This window comes from Dendropsophus ebraccatus, chromosome 10 (genome assembly GCF_027789765.1).
Source record: "Dendropsophus ebraccatus isolate aDenEbr1 chromosome 10, aDenEbr1.pat, whole genome shotgun sequence".
NCBI classification, from domain to species: Eukaryota; Metazoa; Chordata; class Amphibia; order Anura; family Hylidae; genus Dendropsophus; species Dendropsophus ebraccatus.
Window position 1 is genome coordinate 31,668,104 of NC_091463.1, and position 24,145 is coordinate 31,692,248.

Here is a 24,145-nt window from a genome sequence, read left to right on the forward strand (position 1 = left end):
CCCCTAGGCACGTGCCCCTTGTGCCCTCTCTTTAATCCGGCCCTGTATAGAGCTCCCAAAAGTCTTTGAGGATACAGAATTGCTGACAGATTCCCTTTGATAGAACTCTCTCAGCTGGATTATTAGCTAATATGACCATAAAATATTGTGCCATTTGCGCTCTATTCATGTGGGGAACGCTTGTGCCTCTTGTGTAACGTGAGAGTGGGCCTGTCCCTATAATAAGATGTCCTTACATAGGGCAGCACATTCAGGTGACAGATCTATAACCCTTTGCCACCAGTACAGTATGAAAACCACTGTGCCAACACTAGTAAATACCGCTATTAGAAGGGTGGGAAGGGGGCCAGGACTTTTTTTAAATTCTGGACATTTGAGACTCTAATATTATGACACTGCAAATTTGGGCACATTGATATCGAATGCCAACTGGCAATACAACTATACAACATTCATGCTTCTAGGTATTATAAGGATTATATTAATGAACCATCAGATTTTCCAGGAAAACATAAGATAGAGCTTTAATTCAGACCCCCTTATATTACCCAAATAGTAGCCAACCATCAAGCAGGCGGTGCCTCTTCTCTCACTGATCCTTCTTGGTGCTAATATCTCCAGTATTATCAATAAGTAGCTGATTGGTCGGGATCTGATACAGCGGGGATTTCTTGTCCCTATGCTCAAATGTTGCTCCAGTGACTCGCCATAGCTCCCTGCCCAGTTGGTATTTACATATAAAGGTCAGGTTGATGGTCAGGTTGGGTTGTAAATAATAGAAGAATTTCATTGCAGCTTTGGAAATTGCTTTTAACCTTTAATCCAAATGTATTGAAGTTCTGAACAGAACTTTTTTTTTTACTATGGACAGGTAAGTATAACTTTTTTATTCTACTTTACCCTGTCATTAGCTGTCGGCCACGCGGCAGTATTATACATATGCGATGCAGAGCTGGATGCAGATTTTTTCCGTATTCAATCTATTTATTAAACAAAGAAGAGGATAAAAAAGAAAGAGGTTTGGGGGAGGCATTACAAAGGTACATAATAATGAGATTATTATACAGAATACAGGGGTGTAACTACCACTATAGCAGCCATAGCGGCTGCTATGGGGTCTGCCGCATCAGGGGGCCCCGTGGCCTGCTCCTGCAATACACTGGGGCCCCCGAGCTGTCATCATTTGCAGCAGGATCTGCAAATGTCCCCTTACTGAAGACACTTCTGACTGCAAAGCGCTTTCAGTTATGACTACACTTGATGGCTTAAGGCTCAATTACACGAAACGATTATCGGACGTATCGTCTTGTGTAATAGAAGACAATGATCAGCCGACATGAACGATGTCGGCTGATCGTTGCTGTCGTTTGTCTTTCAACATGTTGAAAGTCAAACAACTAACATAGCAGCGATCTGCTGCCGTCGTCCTGTGTAATAGGAATGGCGGCAGCAGACTGCTGCTATCTGCTATGGGCTGCCCGTACAATCAAGCAATCACCTGGGCAGGGGGAGGGGGAGGAAAGAGATCATGGTAGATGCTACTAGAAGAGGAGACGTTAGATCAAAGGAGCGAAAAGCTGGGGAAGCAGTGAACTCTTCCCATGAATGCCATATTCCTGCATTCTGTACCTGAGTGTAATAACGCCTTTAATTCTTCCATGCGGTGTAGGCTGATGTTCAAAGACAACAATCAGGTGATGATCGTTGTCTTTATTACACAGAACGATATCAGCCTGAATCGCCCTGATTGGGTAGATTATCGCCCTGTGCAATAGGGCCCTAAGTTTGTGGGGACAGATGCCATTGTAGCCTATGGTTGATAAACACCATTATAGCCTATGATTGATGGACCCCATTGTAGCCTATGGTTGATGGACCACATTGTAGCCTATGGTTGGTAGACACCATTACAGCCTATGGTTAATGGACCACATTGTATCTTATGGTCGAAGGACCACATTGTAGCCTATGGTTGATGGATGTAATTGTAGCCTATGGTTGATGGACCACATTGCAGCCTATGGTTGATAGATGTCATTGCAGTGTAGGGGTGACAGATGCCACTGCTGGGTGTCCATGTAACACATACAAATGGCAGAGCACTGGAATACTGTGGTCCCTCAACATTCAATATGAATTGGTTCCATGATGACCATTGTATGTTGAGTCCATAACTCTATGGAAAACTGGTAATTGGTTCTGAAGCCCCAAAGATATCATCCTAAAATGTGACAAAATTAAGATTAAGAGAAAAATAAGCAGATATCTCATACAGGTAAATCAAGCCCTTACATACAACAGACAGAAAGAGGTACTGGAAGCTGTAAATTACTTTCTAGGTAGAAGATTGAACTGTTGGTCCTGTACAGATCACACAGGGTCCCAGAAAAATAAAATGAAGCCGCCATCACCTGGTGCCCAAAGGAGTACAGGACATGTAGTATCGCACTGTACTATAGAGAGGAGATACTAGACACACACACAGCAGTACAGGACATGTAGTATCACACTGTACTATAGAGAGGAGATACTAGACACACACAGCAGTACAGGACATGTAGTATCACACTATACTGTAGAGAGGAGATACTAGACACACACACAGTAGTACAGGACATGTAGTATCACACTGTACTATAGAGAGGAGATACTAGACACACACAGCAGTACAGGACATGTAGTATCACACTATACTGTAGAGAGGAGATACTAGACACACACAGCAGTACAGGACATGTAGTATCACACTATACTGTAGAGAGGACATACTAGACACACACAGAAGTTCAGGACATGCAGTATCACACTGTACTGTAGAGGAGATACTAGACACAGCAGTACAGGCAGGGGCGCCGCAATCATGAGGCGACTTGAATCGTCTGCCTCAGGCGGCGCCACCAGCTGTCTTCGTGGGGGCGGCATTCAGTGGCAGATTATAATATGGGCGGTTCGGGCGGCCGCCCACATTATAATCCGCCACTGACTGTACTGGAGCCCCCCCGCCCCCGGACAGCATCTGTAATGAGATGCTGTGAGCGGCAGAGACTGTATTCATAAGCGCCGCGCTGTAATGAATCAGCCGCGCGGTGCTGATACTACAGCGCGGCGCTTATGAATACAGTCCCCCCCGCTCACAGCATCTCATTACAGATGCTGTCCGGGGGCGGGGGGGCTCCAGTACATGCATTCCACGTCCGTGATCCGACAGGATCACGGAACGTGGAATGCAGCCTTAGTCCCCCGGCTGATGTGCGGCTGCCCGGGGTGTCCCATCCTGTCCCCGGCAGCGCGCGCATCAGAGAGATCCCCGTGCGCCGGAAGTCACAGGCACAGGCACACGGGGAGCTCTGTGATGCGCGCGCTGCCGGGGACAGGACGGGACACCCCGGGCAGCCGCACATCAGCCGGGACCAGACCAGAGAGGCTCGACGGGGGAACGGAGGGCAGGTGAGTTATGTGCTGTTTCTTGTTTTATCTGCTGTGCAGGGGGGGGGGGACCATCTATAAGGGAGGGGGGAAAGAGGGGGACCATACAAGAAAAAGGGATTTAGACCAGCTCACCTTGCGTGTGTGAACAAAATAAGTTCCAATGGTAGGGTGGGGGTTGGGTGCACGGATCCTGCGGCAGCCGCCAGGCTTGTGTTCACTACGGGACGGTAATAGAGGTATGAGATCCAGCACTCCCAGTGCGTGTAGATGAAAGAGTTCAAAGGACTAAAACATAACCTTTAATGGTAAGGACTAAAAATTGTAGTTAAAACCAACGCGTTTCGCGCAGCAGCGCTTAATCATGGTTACAATGAAATAGTGAACATGTCAGTCATTAAAAAGGATACATGGACCAATCAGCTGCACCATTCAAAAACACACATGTGTTGATTAATTGCAGGTCCAAATCTACACGTCATTCAAAAGGTGGTCATGTGACCGCACATATCACCTGTGTTAGAGGAAAGATAGGAAATGCCAAATATTGGATGTCTACATATAGTAATATAATAGGTCATTTCTAAAATTCATTCCTCGCGGCATCCTGGTATCCAATCGGAATATATACTCTGCTTCTTTGTAAAAAAGTTTTTTCTTCCAATCTCCTCCGCGCGGAGGACTGGGAATTTTCTTAATGCCATAGCATATGAAGCTTGTAATATCTCCGTTGTGATGTTCTAAAAAATGTTTTGTGGCTCCTGAGGCATTGAGTCCGGTACCATTTCTTATACCTTGTAGATGTTCTCCCATACGTTTTTTTAGGGGACGTGTAGTACACCCTACATATTTTAAGTCACATATCGTGCACTCTATGATGTAAACGATATGATGGCTGTTGCAATTTATAAAGTCCTGGATTATGAATGATTGATTGTTGGTGCTATTGGAGAAGCTTTTCTTGGTATCAAGATGTTTGCAGGTTTGACACCTGTTTGCACCACATTTATAATTTCCAGTTACTTTATTCTTATTTTCACTGCTGCTTGCAGTGAATGTGCTAGGTGATAACATGTCCCGGAGTGACCGTCCTCGTTTAGCTACACAACGATGTCCTTGGTCCAGGATCTCCGCCAATACATCGTCCTGTCTTAGTAGGGGTAAGTTTTTATTTATAATTTTAACTATTTCTCCATACTCCATACTATAACGAGTCGAAAAAGTTATTGGTGCAGTGTTTTGTTGTGTTATGGCGATTTTTTGAGGTTCTTTTACCATGAGTAACGTATCTCTGTTTTTTCCGTTTACTATGTTTTTTGCTCTTTTTAGGGTTCCTGGTTTGTAACCTCTTTCTTTTAAACGTAATACAGCTTGGTTACATTGCTCACTAAAGTCTCTTTCATCGGAGCAGGACCGTTTAATCCTGGTGAGTTCACCCACAGGTATTGATTTAAGTGTGTGGTTCGGATGATTGCTGGTAGCGTATAGTATCGTGTTTCCAGCTGTACTTTTGCGATACAGGGAGGTATGGACAACGTGAGTTTTAGTGGATGATTTCAGGAGTATATCTAAAAAGGGTATTTCCCATTTTTGTGAGTTCGCTGTGAAACGTAAATTGTTACAATTGTTGTTGATGTATTCCAAGAATTTTTTCACTTGGTCCTCCGTCCCTGACCACACAATAAGAATATCATCTATAAAGCGGCCGTACCATTGGATACGGTCGCTAAATAGGTTTTGGGCGGAGAAGATGTATTGTTCTTCCCACCATGCCACGTAAAGACCAGCCAGGGTGGGTGAGAATCTCGCGCCCATGGGGGCTCCCTGGATCTGTAAAAAGAACTCCCCATTAAAAACAAAAAAATTGTGCTTGAGTAGGAAAGCTGTCACCTCTATAATGTATTCTCGTAATTCATGTGTGTAATCACTGTATTTATAGAGGTGATGCGCGAGTGCGGTGAGGGCTAAGTTGTGTGGGATAGATGGATATATAAACGTATGGGAGAACATCTACAAGGTATAAGAAATGGTACCGGACTCAATGCCTCAGGAGCCACAAAACATTTTTTAGAACATCACAACGGAGATATTACAAGCTTCATATGCTATGGCATTAAGAAAATTCCCAGTCCTCCGCGCGGAGGAGATTGGAAGAAAAAACTTTTTTACAAAGAAGCAGAGTATATATTCCGATTGGATACCAGGATGCCGCGAGGAATGAATTTTAGAAATGACCTATTATATTACTATATGTAGACATCCAATATTTGGCATCTCCTATCTTTCCTCTAACACAGGTGATATGTGCGGTCACATGACCACCTTTTGAATGACGTGTAGATTTGGACCTGCAATTAATCAACACATGTGTGTTTTTGAATGGTGCAGCTGATTGGTCCATGTATCCTTTTTAATGACTGACATGTTCACTATTTCATTGTAACCATGATTAAGCGCTGCTGCGCGAAACGCGTTGGTTTTAACTACAATTTTTAGTCCTTACCATTAAAGGTTATGTTTTAGTCCTTTGAACTCTTTCATCTACACGCACTGGGAGTGCTGGATCTCATACCTCTATTACCGTCCCGAAAGAGGGGGACCATCTATAAGGTAGGGGGGGGGGGAAGGGGACCATCTATAAGGGGGGGGGGAGAGGAGGACCATCTATAAGGGGGGGGGGGGAGAGGGGGACCATCTATAAGGGAGGGGGGGGGGGAAGGGGACCATCTATAAGGGAGGGGGACCATCTATAAGGGGGGGGAGAGGGGGACCATCTATAAGGGGGGGGGGAAGAGGGGGACCATCTATAAGGGGGGGAGAGAGAGGGAAGAGGGGGACCATCTATAAGGGAGGGGAAAGAGGGGGACCATCTATAAGGGAGGGGAAAGAGGGGGACCATCTATAAGGGAGGGACCATCTATAAGGGAGGGGGGAGAGGGGGACCATCTATAAGGGAGAGGGGACCATCTATAAGGGGGGGAAGAGGGGGACCATCTATAAGGGGGGAAGAGGGGGACCATCTCCTAAAAGATCAGCACCCTCCTCTCCTGACATCCTCTGTGCTGCTGTGACCTCTCCTAAAAGATCAGCACCCTCCTCTCCTGACATCCTCTGTGCTGCTGGGACTTCTCCTATAGGATTAGCACCCTCCTCTCCTGACATCCTCTGTGCTGCTGGGACCTCTCCTATAGGATTAGCACCCTCCTCTCCTGACATCCTCTGTGCTGCTGGGACCTCTCCTATAGGATTAGCACCCTCATCTCCTGACATCCTCTGTGCTGCTGGGACCTCTCCTATAGGATTAGCACCCTCCTCTCCTGACATCCTCTGTGCTGCTGGGACCTCTCCTATAGGATTAGCCCCCTCCTCTCCTGACATCCTCTGTGCTGCTGGGACCTCTCCTATAGGATTAGCCCCCTCCTCTCCTGACATCCTCTGTGCTGCTGGGACCTCTCCTATAAAGTCAGCCCCCTCCTCTCCTGACATCCTCTGTGCAGCAAGGGACCAAACATTATGTTTATTGGGGACAGCAGTGGGGGGGGGGGGGGCAGTAGGGGATTATAATGTGGGCGGATTGACGGGGGGGGGGGGGGGCGTCATTCTATAGTTCGCCTCAGGCAGCAGAGAGGCTAGAATCACCCCTGAGTACAGGACATGTAGTATCACACTATACTGTAGAGAGGAGATACTAGACACACACACACACAGCAGTACAGGACATGTAGTATCACACTATACTGTAGAGAGGACATACTAGACACACACAGCAGTACAGGACATGTAGTATCACACTATACTGTAGAGAGGAGATACTAGACACACACGGCAGTACAGGACATGTAGTATCACACTATACTGTAGAGAGGAGATACTAGACACACACAGCAGTACAGGACATGTAATATCACACTATACGGTAAAGAGGAGATACTAGACAGATAGCAGTACAGGACATGTAGTATCAGACTATCATGTAGAGAGGAGATACTAGACACACACAGCAGTACAGGACATGTAATATCACACTATACGGTAAAGAGGAGATACTAGACAGATAGCAGTACAGGACATGTAGTATCAGACTATCATGTAGAGAGGAGATACTAGACACACACAGCAGTACAGGACATGTAGTATCAGACTATCATGTAGAGAGGAGATACTAGACACACACAGCAGTACAGGACATGTAGTATCACATTATACTGTAGAGAGGAGATACTAGACACACACAGCAGTACAGGACATGTAGTATCACATTATACTGTAGAGGCAAAAAAGAGCCTGTGGAGTCTCAAAACACAGGACTAGCCAGATATCCTTCTGGGAAGGACCAAGCCAAGGGGTGGCTCCTGTAGGGAAACCACCAAAACCAAGGCCAATTTTCCATCCACATACAGCTGTTTCGGGGTGTTGCCCCTCATCAGTGTGGAGCAGGATTCTGGCTAGGTGGGAGCAATGCCTAGTAGAGCCATAAGAGAAACAGATTGCTGATCTCAGGTAGACCAGCCAAATGATAACACTGCCGGCTGCTAGTGAAAGCGCTCAATGCAGTGAAGATGTTCCGCAGATCCGGACTGTCTGTAGCTTTGTAAGTTGAGTCTGGTGTCAAGTTACGGTGGTCCAGAAAAGACCCCTGTATGTTGAAAATATTATAACCTGAGGCCATTGTAAGTTGAGGGACCACTGTATTAGACATGACTGACCACCACATATCACCAATCTACCACGGAATAAAGCCCCTATTCCACGGGCCAACAGTGAGGAGCAAACGAGCGCTGCTCCTCGATCCCCGCTTGCTGCCACCGCTATTACACACGTCGGCAGCAAGCAGGTGAGTGCGGGAGGGGCGGCGGGGAGCTGCCCGGGTGATCGCTAGATTGCCCGGGCAGCCCATAGAGGATAGTGGGGGTCTGCTGCTGCCACCTATTCCACGGAGCGACAGCAAATCGCTGCTATCACAGTCGTTTGTTTCTCAACATGGTTGAAAGACAAACGACTGCAACGATCGGCCAACATGAACGATGTCAGCTGATCGTTGCCTTCTATTCCATGGGACAATTATCAATAATCACTCCGTAAAATAGGGCCTTAAAACTAGTGGTAATCATGGGGTACAGTCTTCACTCTGTCAGTAATGTCATAGACCATCAGCACACCATCCCCTACCCCGGCTGATAACAGGGGACAATAGCTTCCTGCCCTGGCTGATAACAGGGGACAATAGCTTCCTGCCCCGGCTGATAACAGGGGACAATAGCTGATTCATCTGCACAGCACAGCCATCCTGCCCCGGCTGATAACAGGGGACAATAGCTTCCTGCCCCGGCTGATAACAGAGGACAATAGCTTCCTGCCCCGGCTGATAACAGAGGACAATAGCTTCCTGCCCCGGCTGATAAAAGGGGACAATAGCTTCCTGCCCCGGCTGATAAGAGGGGACAATAGCTTATTCAACTGCACAGCACAGCCATCCTGCCCCGGCTGATAACAGGGGACAATAGCTTCCTGCCCCGGCTGATAACAGGGGACAATAGCTTCCTGCCCCGTCTGATAACAGAGGACAATAGCTTCCTGCCCCGGCTGATAACAGAGGGTAAAAGCTTCCTGCCCCGGCTGATAACAGGGGACAATAGCTTCCTGCCCCGGCTGATAACAGGGGACAATAGCTTCCTGCCCCGGCTGATAACAGGGGACAATAGCTTCCTGCCCCGTCTGATAACAGAGGACAATAGCTTCCTGCCCCGGCTGATAACAGGGGACAATAGCTTCCTGTCCCGGCTGATAACAGAGGACAATAGCTTCCTGCCCCGGCTGATAACAGGGGACAATAGCTTCCTGCCCCGGCTGATAACAGGGGACAATAGCTTCCTGCCCCCGGCTGATAACAGGGGACAATAGCTTATTCAGCTGCACAGCACAGCCATCCTGATAACAGAGGACAATAGCTTCCTGCCCCAGCTGATAACAGGGGACAATAGCTTCCTGCCCCCGGCTGATAACAGGGGACAATAGGTTATTCAGCTGCACAGCACAGCCATCCTGATAACAGAGGACCATAGCTTCCTGCCCCGGCTGATAACAGAGGACAATAGCTTCCTGCCCCGGCTGATAACAGAGGACAATAGCTTCCTGCCCCGGCTGATAACAGGGGACAATAGCTTCCTGCCCCGGCTGATAACAGGGGACAATAGCTTCCTGCCCCGGCTGATAACAGGGGACAATAGCTGATTCATCTGCACAGCACAGCCATCCTGCCCCGGCTGATAACAGAGGACAATAGCTTCCTGCCCCGTCTGATAACAGAGGACAATAGCTTCCTGCCCCGGCTGATAAAAGGGGACAATAGCTTCCTGCCCCAGCTGATAAGAGGGGACAATAGCTTATTCAGCTGCACAGCACAGCCATCCTGCCCCAGCTGATAAGAGGGGACAATAGCTTATTCAGCTGCACAGCACAGCCATCCTGCCCCGGCTGATAACAGGGGACGATAGCTTCCTGCCCCGGCTGATAACAGGGGACAATAGCTTCCTGCCCCGTCTGATAACAGAGGACAATAGCTTCCTGCCCCGGCTGATAACAGAGGGTAAAAGCTTCCTGCCCCGGCTGATAACAGGGGACAATAGCTTCCTGCCCCGGCTGATAACAGAGGGTAAAAGCTTCCTGCCCCGGCTGATAACAGGGGACAATAGCTTCCTGCCCCGGCTGATAACAGGGGACAATAGCTTCCTGCCCCGGCTGATAACAGAGGACAATAGCTTCCTGCCCCGGCTGATAACAGGGGACAATAGCTTCCTGCCCCGGCTGATAACAGGGGACAATAGCATGTTTTCATCCGCAGCACAGCCATCCTGCCCCGGCTGATAACAGGGGACAATAGCTTCCTGCCCCGGCTGATAACAGGGGACAATAGCTTATTCAGCTGCACAGCACAGCCATCCTGATAACAGGGGACAATAGCGTGTATTCCTCCGCAGCACAGCACAGCCACCCTGATAACAGGGGACAATAGCGTGTATTCCTCCGCAGCACAGCCCCCGGGCTCCCGTACAGCCGGGCCGCGTGTGGTGCTCGGGGAGGGGACGCGCTCCCAGCTGTCATGTCTCCTCCCCCCCGCCCGGTGACGCTGTGGGTGACATCGCTGCTCCTCCCCGGCCGCCTCTGCCTGTCTCTCACTATCAGCTGCCTCTCTCTCCTGGTCTCGGCGTCTCGTCCGGCTCTCGGGGTCCCTGGCTGTCTCTCCTCCGGCTGCAGCTGTCTCCGGGCCATCTCTCACCCTGCTGCCAGCTGTCTGCCCCCCGCTGCCTGCCCTCTCCTCCGTCCCCCTGTCTCGCCTCGCTCACTATGCCTCTTCTCCTGACCATTGCCTCTCCAACTCTGACATGAGCTCCAAGAAAGGTGAGGAGCCCCGGGCAGGAGCCGGGGGAGGGGGTCCTGCTATCTGTATGGGATGTGGGCACTGCCATCTGCCTTATAATCTCCAGCCCATTATAACCTCTCCTCTATATGCTGCCATCAGTACACAGTATATATGGCTGGTGGGATACAGTGGGCGGCCATTGTCCCGTCACCTGATGGGGGGGTAGCTTATGTATGGATGGATATGGTATTGTTAACTCTTTCAGTGACTGGTTATTGGTGCCCGCTCATTTACCACTGCCACTTGTAGTTTCAGGTAACAGCTCAGGAAAGAAGAGCAAGAAGAAGCAAAGAAAGCACAAGAAGGCGGCAGAACGGGAGATTCCAGGGGCACCGGAGGCACGCAGCCCCAGCCTAGACAGCCAGAACGGGTACGTACTGCCAGGCCTGGGCATACGGCTATCTATAGAACGGGAGATACCGGGGGCACCGGAGGCACGCAGCCCCAGCCTAGACAGCCAGAACGGGTACGTACTGCCAGGCCTGGGCATACGGCTATCTATAGAACGGGATATACCAGGGGCACCGGAGGCACGCAGCCCCAGCCTAGACAGCCAGAACGGGTACGTACTGCCAGGCCTGGGCATACGGCTATCTATAGAACGGGATATACCGGGGGCACCGGAGGCACGCAGCCCCAGCCTAGACAGCCAGAACGGGTACGTACTGCCAGGCCTGGGCATCCGGCTATCTATAGAACGGGAGATACCGGGGGCACCGGAGGCACGCAGCCCCAGCCTAGACAGCCAGAACGGGTACGTACTGCCAGGCCTGGGCATACGGCTATCTATAGAACGGGAGATACCGGGGGCACCGGAGGCACGCAGCCCTAGCCTAGACAGCCAGAACGGGTACGTACTGCCAGGCCTGGGCATACGGCTATCTATAGAACGGGAGATACCGGGGGCACCGGAGGCACGCAGCCCCAGCCTAGACAGCCAGAACGGGTACGTACTGCCAGGCCTGGGCATACGGCTATCTATAGAACGGGATATACCGGGGGCACCGGAGGCACGCAGCCCCAGCCTAGACAGCCAGAACGGGTACGTACTGCCAGGCCTGGGCATCCGGCTATCTATAGAACGGGAGATACCGGGGGCACCGGAGGCACGCAGCCCCAGCCTAGACAGCCAGAACGGGTACGTACTGCCAGGCCTGGGCATACGGCTATCTATAGAACGGGAGATACCGGGGGCACCGGAGGCACGCAGCCCTAGCCTAGACAGCCAGAACGGGTACGTACTGCCAGGCCTGGGCATACGGCTATCTATAGAACGGGAGATACCGGGGGCACCGGAGGCACGCAGCCCCAGCCTAGACAGCCAGAACGGGTACGTACTGCCAGGCCTGGGCATACGGCTATCTATAGAACGGGAGATACCGGGGGCACCGGAGGCACGCAGCCCCAGCCTAGACAGCCAGAACGGGTACGTAGTGCCAGGCCTGGGCATACGGCTATCTATAGAACGGGATATACCGGGGGCAGCGGAGGCACGCAGCCCCAGCCTAGACAGCCAGAACGGGTACGTAGTGCCAGGCCTGGGCATACGGCTATCTATAGAATGGGAGATACCGGGGGCACCGGAGGCACGCAGCCCCAGCCTAGACAGCCAGAACGGGTACGTAGTGCCAGGCCTGGGCATACGGCTATCTATAGAACGGGATATACCGGGGGCACCGGAGGCACGCAGCCCCAGCCTAGACAGCCAGAACGGGTGCCAGGCCTGGGCATACGGCTATCTATAGAACGGGATATACCGGGGGCACCGGAGGCACGCAGCCCCAGCCTAGACAGCCAGAACGGGTGCCAGGCCTGGGCATACAGCTATCTATGGCATGTGAGCTGCACGCTGACCTCACCCCAAAGGAATGCACAAACATATATAATATATATATATATATATATATGTGTGTGTGTGTTACACAGGTGTTCCCATATGTGTAATGTACAGGTTATACATCCTATGTGTGTGTGTGTGTGTGTGTGTGTGTATATATATATACATATATATATATATATATATATATATATATATATATATATATAACACATATTTGAGTATTTACATATATAGAATCTATATTTGTGTTCATGTGTATGTAACCTGCTTGTATGGAACATGTGTGTGTATATATAGAAATGACGTATATTCTATATATAATAGTACATGTTTGTCATTTCTGTATATACACACAAGCCAGCAAGCACATTTAATTATATATATATATATATATATATATATATCATACATATATATTACACATACAGACAAGCACACTCATTCATGCAAGTTACTTATGCGGGTACACATATAAATTCTAGATAGATGCTGTAGATACATGAAAACCCATATACGTGCACATGACATATGTATAAGTACCTTCTATATATACACTAGCAAACACGTGTAGTTTCTATATATACACAAGCACACTTAAATCCTATATATAGATGAAAAAACGCATGCATGTTACACATATAAATGTGCTGGATAGATATACAAGCACATTGCATATATACAAGCACACACATAGATACATACATATCATTAGATCCCTGTGATGCCAGTCTTAGTACATATTCCCAATATATGTATTGACCTGTGCCTGGGTACTCCCTAAAGGTCATGATGCCATCCCTGATACTAAGGAGTCACACGTCCAGTGTTCTGCGGACTGGACTTTTGTTGCTCCCAGCATTATGATAAATTATAATGTCATGGGTTCCTAAACAGTTTAAAATTCAGCGCTAGTGTACTGACACAATACACTAGTGTGAACTTTTAAACTGTTTAGGCACTCCCGACAGGGTAATAAATGATGCTGGGAACTCCAAGGTCCAGTCCATAGAACACCATCCGTGTACAGAAAGAATTCTGCGGACGTGTGAATGACCCCTACGGCACAGTGGTGCATGCACCTTATCACCTGGTCAGTACATATCATGCGGGTTTTGGGGGGCCATTTCTATACTGTATCTCTCCCATCTGCTGTAGACCCATGGAGAGGGTATCTCATCCAGTCTGTGTGAGTTACAGCAGAGCTTTATTTGGTGCCCTTAGTGATCTCCCTTTATCAGCGAGCCCATTATCAGCTTGGCACTTCAGCTGGCATATATGGGTAGTGTAATATGATCAGTTCACCTCTAATAATAACCGTTATGTATATCGGTCCTGTGTTGTTGACCCTTGTGTTGTTCGCTATCTGCACAATACTGTCTGGCAGGCAGCTCTTTGCAGGTAGCATTGCTCGCACATGTTAGCTTGATGAAGCGTTCCCGTTACTTGGTGAGTGGAACGTGGTTTGCTGGTTATCCAGGCTTTGCACGCTGGAGCTCTGCACTGGATCCCAACCCCCACAGGCCGACGGCAGCTGCTGTGTATTTATAACCCTGATGCCGCTGCCAATCTATCTGTGAGCTGTGAAATCATCACAGACCCATTCAGAGCCAGGAAATACATTGCAGTGATTTCTGCCTGCACGGCCCGAGGACAGAATGGTGTATACACTAGGTCTACAGGATCAGGGGCTTATCAGAGGAGCATTGTGGCTGTATGCAGCTGGATGACGGAGGAGGCATCGGCTGCCTGCACCTTACATCAGGGCTCCAGACTAAAAAATTTACCTAGGAGCCATTGGCTCCTAACCTGAAAAATTTAGGCGCCAAATAGAATATTTGGTCGCCAACATTTTAAACCATGTAAAATTAATGTTATGTTACATGGGACTTACTGTGTGCAGAGGCCACGGCAGCATCCTCCTCCTTTAGATCCTTTCTTTTCTTAGTTTGAAAACGTTCAACATGGAAACTTGCAACTTGACAACCATATACAGTCTGACAACCATATACAGTCTGACTCAGTACTTCAGCTTCACTTGGCTAGCCTTTTAATGAGGCTTACTCTTCTGAACTTGAACTTAAAGGGAACCTGTCGACCCCCGTGCCGGGGTGACAGGCTCCCAACCCCCCGTTAGAGCCCCCTATATTCACCTCATCGCGCCGGGTCCCGCTTCTGAAGATGGTCGGGTCACGGAGATCTCAGCCGCTGCAACCCGGCGTGCGCTGAGAGATGAGTCCAACGCTCATAGAGAATGATGGGAGAGTCCAGCGCTCCGTCATTCTCTGAGCGTTGGACTCATCTCTCAGTGTGCGCGCCGGGCTGCAGCGGCTGAGATCTCCGTGACCCGACCATCTTCAGAAGCGGGACCCGGCGCGATGAGGTGAGTATAGGGGGTTCTAATGGGGGGTTGGGAGCCTGTCACCCCGTCACGGGGGGTGACAGGTTCCCTTTAAAAGCTTGCAACAGTCTATACATACTGAGCTAGACTTATGACTGCAGCCATAGTGACCCCCCCCACAAGATGAGTATATAGATAGATATATCTCTCACCTAGTGACTAATGCAAGTGACCCCCTACAATACAGACACCTGAGGGGCCCTGATAATAATAATAGTGCATATATCTATCTCCCAGTGTCTGCAGCCAGTCTGCCCTACACTTATAGATGGCCCCCTCCCCTTATAGATGACCCCCTCTACCCCCATTATAGATGCCCCCTCCTCCCCCCCATTATAGATGCCCCCTCCTCCCCCCCATTATAGATGCCCCCTCTTCTCCCCCCCATTATAGATACCCCCTCTTCTCCCCCCCATTATAGATACCCCCTCTTCTCCCCCCCATTATAGATACCCCCTCTTCTCCCCCCCATTATAGATACCCCCTCTTCTCCCCCCCTTATAGATACCCCCTCTTCTCCCCCCCTTATAGATGCCCCCTCTTCTCCCCCCATTATAGATACCCGCTCTCCCCCCCCCCATTATAGATACCCCCTCTTCTCCCCCCCATTATAGATACCCCCTCTTCTCCCCCCCATTATAGATACCCCCTCTTCTCCCCCCATTATAGATGCCCCCTCTTCTCCCCCCATTATAGATACCCCCTCTTCTCCCCCCCATTATAGATGCCCCCTCTTCTCCCCCCCTTATAGATACCCCCTCACCTTATAGATGCCCCCTCTCCCCCCCCCCCATTATAGATGCCCCCTCTTCTCCCCCCCCATTATAGATGCCCCCTCTTCTCCCCCCCTTATAGATACCCCCTCACCTTATAGATGCCCCCTCTCCCCCCCCCCATTATAGATGCCCCCTCTTCTCCCCCCATTATAGATACCCCCTCTCCCCCCCCCCATTATAGATGCCCCCTCTTCTCCCCCCCATTATAGATGCCCCCTCTTCTCCCCCCCTTATTATAGATGCCCCCTCTTCTCCCCCCCTTATAGATGGCCCCCTCTCCCCCCCTTGAAGATGGCCCCTCTTCTCCCCCCATTATAGATGCCCCCCCCCCCTTTCCTCTATGCTAAGCAATATTTAAAAAAAAACAAACACACAAACTCACCTGACAACCCGCTCCCCCGGCGATCCTCTTCTTCTTCGGACGCTGTTCCCGGCTGATGCGCGGCTGCCGGGGGTGTCCCGTCCTATCCCCGGCAGCGCGGCGCATCAGTGAGCTCCTGTACGCCGGGGCTGTGACTTCTGACACAGGAAGCGTCTCTGACGTGCGCTTCCTGTGCCGGAAGTCAGGGCCCCAGGCAGCTCACTGATGCGCCGCGCTGCCGGGGATAGGACGGGACACCCCCGGCAGCCGCGCATCAGCCGCGCATCTTAAAGAGACAGCGCGCCGCCGCCGGGGCCAGTCGCAAATGGCGCCCAGATTAATAAATCTGGGCGCCATTTGCAAAAAGTCAGTCGCATTGGCGACCATTTTGGTCGCCATCTGGAGCCCTGTACATGACAATGGAGGCCGGGGGCACAATTTCCCGTTTGTATGGGGTCACTACACAATGATGCATAGTTAGTCCTAGTAGTACATCTGTATACAGATCACAGGGTTAAGTGATGTTGGGGAATTCTATATATAGAAGTAGATTTATGAACATCATTATCTGCGCAGTAGGATGTTCTGAGACTTGAGAATATTTAAAGGGGTTCTCCAGGACTTTAATATGGATGACTAATCCAGTGTTCAATTAATGGTGGGGGTCTAACCTTCAGTACACTCAGATCAGCACAATGATAGGACCGCAGTTCTGGTGTTCCCTTCATTGTAAGCCCTTTTTTGATCCTTGATCCTGGAGGTCAGACCCCCAGCAGTTAGTCATGACCTATTCTAGCAATAGACCCTGAAAACCATTTTTGCCCTATTAATCTTTTATCAGGTCTTGTTCATGGGAGTCAGTGTTCTGTCTGTAGGTCACTGGAGACAGACTGTCAAAAAATATCCCTTAATGGTGCGTTCACACCTACAGGATCTGCAGCTGATTTTCTGCAGCAGATTTCATTTAAATAACTGAACACAGCATCAAATCTGCTGCAGATCCGCTGCAGTTCCTGTAGGTGTGAACGCACCCTAAAGGGGTTATCCAGCGAAAATCTTTTTATTTCAAATCAACTGATATCAGATAGTTATACAGATTTGTAATTTACTTCTTTAAAAAAAAAACTCAAGTCTTCCCGTACTTATTAGCTGCTGTATGTCCTGCAGAATATGTTGTTTTATCTTCAGTCTCACACAGTGCTCTCTGCTGACATCTCTGGCCGAGACAGGAACTCTGTCACGGTTTTCTATGAATCCACATAGTAAACCTCTTCTGCTCTGCACAGTTCCTGTCTCTGCTAGAGATGTCAGCACAGAGCACTGTTTCAGACTGAAAGTAAAACAACATTTCCTGCATGACATACAGCAGCTAATAAGTATGGGAAGACTTGAGATTTTTTTTAAAGAAGTAAATAACAAATCTATATAACTTTCTGACACCAGTTAATTTGAAAGAAAAATATTTTCGCTGGACAACCCCTTTAAAGTGTACCTGTCATGATGTACACTGACCCGAATGGTGTGATATCATTCTGCCACTAAAAGTTCAGATATCCATGGATATGACCATGCTGGGTCGGTTTCGTGCTCGAGCCCTATTGACCCTATCTATGGATACCTGAACTTCAGAAGGCAGAATGGATTTCACACTAGTTGGGTCATCTTACATTATGACAGGTACACTTTAACTTTGGGATCGTGTAACTTTACTTTCGGAACCGTCAGAATGCTCCACATGATATAGAGACTGATTCCTATGATTTGGGGTATTAAAGAGGTTGTGCAGTGTCTCTTCTGTCTCACCTGACAGCGCTGCTTTGTAGGACAGTTGTCAGTGCATCATTTTGATGCCAAGCGGGTATCGTGCATGTGTCCAGCTGTATACTGGTCAGACATTTTAAATAGCTACGGGCTGAATGCTTATTTGGCTAACAGCTATCTTTGGCGGTTTCTCCCTTTCTTATCTATGTTTGGCTCAGCCGTGTGCATGTACTGTGAATGTGGGAAAGAGAGAAAAGCTGCTGCCAGACACCGTTGGCAATGGCTTATCTCCCCCAGAACAGTAGGATGGAGCATTTTGAAATTCAGAATTACAACCATTCTCTTCCCCGACATCTGCCGTCAGGAGAAAGGCAGCGGACCCCATACATATGAGATGGTTGGCAGAACCTGTTGAAATCAGTTGGGACAACCTGCCTTTTTAAAGGGGTCATCCAGTGCTACAAAAACATGGCCACTTTGGACAGCACAACTCTTGTCTCCAGGTCAGGTGCGGTTTGATATTAAAGGGGTACTCCAGCGGGGGGGCTATTTTGGGATCTGGCCGGGGAGGAGGTGTCTGAGAGAAAAGACGTCCAGCGGCGGGTCCCGTACCACGACATTCCGGTCCCCGGTTCCCAGCCGGGTGTCTGACGCGGGCTCGAGACACCAGGAAGCGCCCGGGGACTGGAGACAAGCAAAACCCTGCCCAAGCTGGAGACAAGAGTCGCGTCTCTGGAGGAAAGTGGCCATGTTTTTGTAGCGCTGGATAACCCCTTTAATAGGGTACTTGTACATTATTTGTTGGGCATCAGATTGTTACCTCAGCAACTATTCTGCCCTGGGTGTAGCAGTGTCTCTCTATACCTGACATCAGATCAGAAAGAAGGCAGCAGCACTGCACAAACCCCTAAAGGAGTCATCCAGGGTAAAAAAAATGTATATGTGGCTGGAGGTAGAGTATAAAAATAAAAAGGTTTATACACCTGCCCCAATCTACTGCAGCTGATGCTCCGGGTCCCCAGTCTATTATAATTTCTGGTTGGTAACAATGTTCCATCTCTGAGGGAACTGTGTCACTCGGCCCATCATCAACTTAGGGTTCATTCCCTCGTTCCTTGCATGGTCCGTGTATACAGAATACAGGCTACAGAATGTACTTCAGAACTCCTGGCATCAATTTAGGAACGTGTTAATGCCCCGTAAGTCCAGACATTGCTATGGCCAGTGATTGGCTGGGGGCAGTTCCTGCAGGGACTACATGTTTAGTTGCCGGACCTGGCTATTGCCGCTTAGCAGCTGTTCATTTGAATGGGAGCCGAGCTGCAGTTATGCGTGGCCACCGATACACATAATGTAATCAATAGAAAACAGATCCTAACAGATAATATACAACTGCATCCGTTATTTCCCCATAAAACAGATACGTTCAACAGATAGCAAAAACGCAGTGTGAAACTAGCCTTAGGGCCCTATTACATCGGATGGTTATCGTGTGGAAAATGATCAAATAGTTCGAATTTTAACGATAATCATTCTGTGTAATTGCAGTCAACGATCAAAAAACTGTTTGTGTGTCATTAGATCTAACCCTAAAATCATTGTTAACCGTTTGCTGTAATTCCACATTCGTTCACTAATCATTCGGTGTTATTCCACATAGTTTATTCTTTCGCTGGGATCAGATGGAGTAAACGATTGTTGTAACGATTGCAACTAACGATTATCGTTCTGTGTAATATGGTGAACGATTGTTTGTAGTAGTTAATCGTTAAAAATCACTTCATTTAATAGGACCCTTAGGGCACTATTACACAAAGCAATTTTTCGACGATAAACGATCTCAATTGACCACTGAAATCCTTCACCCAATTACACGGAACGATGATCGTTAATTATGATTGCTCTTGCGGTCGTTTTGTCGTCGCTACTGCGAGCGACCGAGGACGTCTTATTTCAACAACGATCAACAATAAAAATAGTCTATAGGTTTTCCACTACCAGAGTACAGGCTGCCATTTAGAACTGCCTCTAAATCACACATATTGGATTCACTGCCTTTCTGCAAGTTTTGATTGACATCAATAGGGAAAATCGACAGCATATATTTATAGCATGAATTGATGTGATGCAGATATATAACCCACACAGTCTCCATGCAGAACCTTGGCGGGTCAGCGAATCCACCATAGGCGCTACACAATAGCAATTGGTCATGTTTAACTTTAAGGATAGAAATAATTCGGCCACTATATTACCCTGTAGGCAACAGGGTCACTGCGACCTTGAGACCTGTTTTAATACATGACATGGAAATAATCCTGAGCATTTACTGCAGCTTATAGGCCCTCACCTATCTCTGCAGCCTATATATCTCCCCTGTATGTTCCAATGCATTGACATCAGACTACAGGCGCCTATAATCTGCCATGTCCATAGTCGCAGGCGGCAGGATTTTCTCTTCTTGCTGAAGATCAGTCATTTTTCCCAATTGCTTTTGACTAATCTGAGCGAGTCTGACGGTGAAAACTGCTGGCCTCCTATTATGTGGTGAAAATGTAATTTCCAGAAGGAGCTTCTCATTGCATTTATCATACTAGCAATGTAGGACGGGGAATGGCATGTGATGTGTGTGCGTGTATGTGTAGTTTTATTGTCTGGCTTTGCTAAGGATAAACACATGTATTATGGCAAGTATAAGACTGAATGCAAATAGGCTTCACACCACATGCAAAGCGAGGAAAGGCTGTGAGAGCCGTCCTTCTAAAATATCCTGGGAGGTAGAACTTTGTTAAAGGGCCGGGTAACCCTTTATCATGTGCTCTTAGCTCTCATATGGGATCCCACCACAAAGCACCATCATTGTTGGTCAGAGGGATGGACAGTCTGACGTAAGTTTGTTTCATAGACCAATGATGCACCCCCACACTGTGACATCTTAGGTGCTTATACAGCTCTGGGTTCATATAGATGGGTCTGTTCACATTTGCTATTGGTTTGGTATTATTCTAGATCTATAGCCCCCATAGGGTCTGTCGTGCAGAAGATACGCTGAGCATCATGGCTTCTAAATGGAAGCTGCAGTGGAGATGTCAATTGAGCCAAAGTTATAGAAAGTTTACATGGAGCGGAGACCTGGTCAGCAGTATGGAGAGGGGCCCATGCTATACGGCAGGGATGGGGAACTTTTGTCCCTCCATCTGTTGCAACACTACAATTACCATCATACCTGGACAGCCAAAGCTTCGCTTTGGCTGTCCAGGCATGATGGGAATTGTAGTTTTGCAACAGCTGGAGGGACGAAGGTTCCCCATCCCTGCTATACGTTAACACAGTCACTAAGGTTAAGTTCACATGGTGTTTTTCAGTGTCTGTCGGGTATACAGTAGCATCCTTCACCTGTATACACATCCGTGCTGTATATGTTTTTTTACCGGATATCTCTGTGGAGTAGACTAAATGTATACTGACATATACAAGGCCTGAGGGGCGCTCTCTTAGCCTCCATTTATTAAATAGAGACCTATTCCTCTGACAGGCGGACGCTGAGTGCGGCACCCAGGACATTGGCTCTTGTAGGGAGCGCCCACCCTCTATGCCTGACTATAGTGGGATAAAGTCTGTGACAACAGGCAGCAGAGAAGTCTCCTCGGCCCAGGAGGAGCATCTGGACAAATGATTAAACTTTATACTGTAGGGGTTCAGGGGTTAATCACGGCTTAATGCGAGTTTCCTTTTGGGTCTCCGGTTTCTTCCTGCAATATGACACATGATATGGCCCATAGAGCAGTGCCCCTATCCTAACCTGTGGCTGTCCAGCTGGTGCAGAACTACAACTCCCAGCAGCAATCCCCAGACTACATTTCCCAGCATTCTCTGACAGCCCATGACTGCAAGGGGATGCTGGGTGTTTTAGTTTTGCATCAGCTGCAGAGCCGTGGGTGTTCTTTTCTCTGTACAACGCTATGAAATATGTTGGTGCTATATAAATACCAGGTCATGTAGCTGTGGAGTTATCGAGACATGCAGAAAGGTTGTGTACAAACAATACCTACAGAGTCGCATTGGTCGAACTGAAATATCCAGCTAATCCGATGGGAATCTTATTAGTCTTTATAACTGGTCGTACTGGTAAATGGGATCAGCCAATGCCTGCAGCCCGAGTACACTGCTGATGTCTGGCCTCAGCGCACGCTCCACTATTCAGCTGTTACATAGAAGGCTGGAGACGTTCCATCTTCTACACTAGCCGCAGCCAAGCTGGCTGGGGACCAAGACTCTCAGCATCCAGAATATATATAATAGTAGACACTAGCAGGCCTCTTTCTCGCTGTGTAAACTAGGCTTAATGGAAAAGCAGTGGCCCAGCATATGCCCTCCCACTCCATGCTGGTTTCTGTTCTTGTGATCGGTGGGGATTCCAGCAGGCGGACCCCCACTTATAGCTAGTTATTCCGATCCTATAGATAAGAGTAAACTTAGAATTATGCAATAACCCCTTACGTTTTCTAGTCTATATTGGAGAACCCCTTCAACTTGTGATTATGATATGTATACATGATATATGTCAGTGTATATAACTCCAGTACTTAAAGCGGCACTATCAGCAGGTTCTGCCGAGAGAAGCTGCTGATATGCCACAGAAGCCCTTTAACTTAGGAGTTGATTGATGTTAGATCTGCACCTCTGCGCTGCTGCATTCTTCTTAAATGCACTAATTGCCCCTATGCAAATTTAGGGATTAAGAGCATTTGGGGCGTCTCTTGGGTCCGGGAGCACCACTCCGTCCCACCCATTTCGCCTCCTGCACCTCCTCCCTTCCCATCCAGCTTGCCCAGCCAGCCTCCTCCCATTCCGCCCAGCCGCTCTACCCACTATGCATATTCATATAGGCAATGTAAGTCTTGTAACTGCGCCTGTGAATCGGCTGTCCTTACAAGCATTCTATCCCCAGCCCAATGTGCCTGTCATCTGCCAACCTCACCTCCCGGGATCTGTGCTGCTCCAGAGGGGTCTGATGAGGCCTGTAATCCCCACCGAGCACGGAAGCGTCTCTGGTTGCCATGGTGATCGCAGGAGGCGCGCGGGGACACTTCCGTGCTCGGTCGGGATAACAGGCCTCATCAGACCCCTCTGCGTCCTCTCTGTCTCTTCATCCTGACAATGTTGATACACTAAGCTGAGAAATTTGGCATTGTGACTGTAGACTTGTCCTGTTTACCTGTATGAATCCTCATTGTAGCAAACAAATAATGTAACTAAGAAAGCTGATTTTTCTTATGTTTTCTCACAGCATCTTTGACGCCAGCCTACAGGATGTGCCCATGTCTCCAGGACCCCCTCCTACCCCACCGACACCAGTGCTGCCTCCTCCTGGACCCCTGGGCTCTGACAATGAGGAGCAGGAAGATCCTGGAGATTACTGTAGAGGTAAGAAGGGACATCACAAAGGTTTACCAGGGTGTATGGACATTGGAGGGTATGGGATATATTTTGTAGATTTATGATCTGCACTGTAGGTTCCAGGCTGATGCCCATCAGTAAGGAACATGTGGCCATGATGCCGGTGAAACCAATGTAGACTACTCTGCCTTGTCACCACACAGTGTTGCTGGGATGGTTTGCAACATCGCTTGATGAACACATGGGTGTATGGTTTTTGGCGCATGTACTCATCACCATGTGGAAACGTGGCCCTACAAGCTGTTTGTTTTAATAGCTCCATGGTAAACTGCTGTTTCATTCATTTCAATACCACATGGCCATTAGCAAACAGTTAATTGCAGCCAAAATGTGACCACAAACCTCACTTTTAAATATCTGCACCCATAGAATATGTTCTCACAATTTTTTTTCTTTTTTTTTTTCATCTGAAAAACCTCCCAAATTTACAGTTGTTTATTCCATCTGTGTTTTTGCATTTGGGCGGTGTTTTTTTTTTTTTTTTAGCTTATTTTTTTAAACTTGTTTGAAATTTAGTTTTTTTTGGTCTACAACAAAAGCCTTAGCAAAGAAAAAAAACTGTTCATAGCAGAAAAAAAATGTTTCCGTCATATTTGTGACCAAAATGATGTGTGTGGCACTTATATCCACCCTAACCAACATAGTTATACCTGGAGGACTCGTCAAGATAAATATTTGTGCGTATACATTCGTTTAGCAAACT

General features: G+C 48.3%; 1 protein-coding gene across 5 annotated transcripts in view; it reads left to right on the plus strand.

The window, feature by feature from the left end:
- Positions 1 to 10,554: 10,554 nt before the first annotated feature.
- SRPK3 (SRSF protein kinase 3) overlaps positions 10,555 to 24,145 on the plus strand; it is a 26,173-nt gene continuing 12,582 nt past the window's right edge. For 2 of the 5 annotated variants that reach the window (XM_069986485.1, XM_069986488.1), the window contains exons 1-2: positions 12,571 to 12,649; positions 23,273 to 23,409. In XM_069986485.1, the coding sequence (XP_069842586.1) occupies positions 23,304 to 23,409 (106 nt within the window). In that variant the 5' untranslated portion in view covers positions 12,571 to 12,649; positions 23,273 to 23,303. Of the gene's footprint in view, positions 10,825 to 11,095; positions 11,217 to 12,222; positions 12,273 to 12,414; positions 12,465 to 12,570; positions 12,650 to 23,272; positions 23,410 to 24,145 lie in introns of those variants that run through there. The other 3 variants (XM_069986489.1, XM_069986486.1, XM_069986487.1) reach the window with 3 other exon arrangements.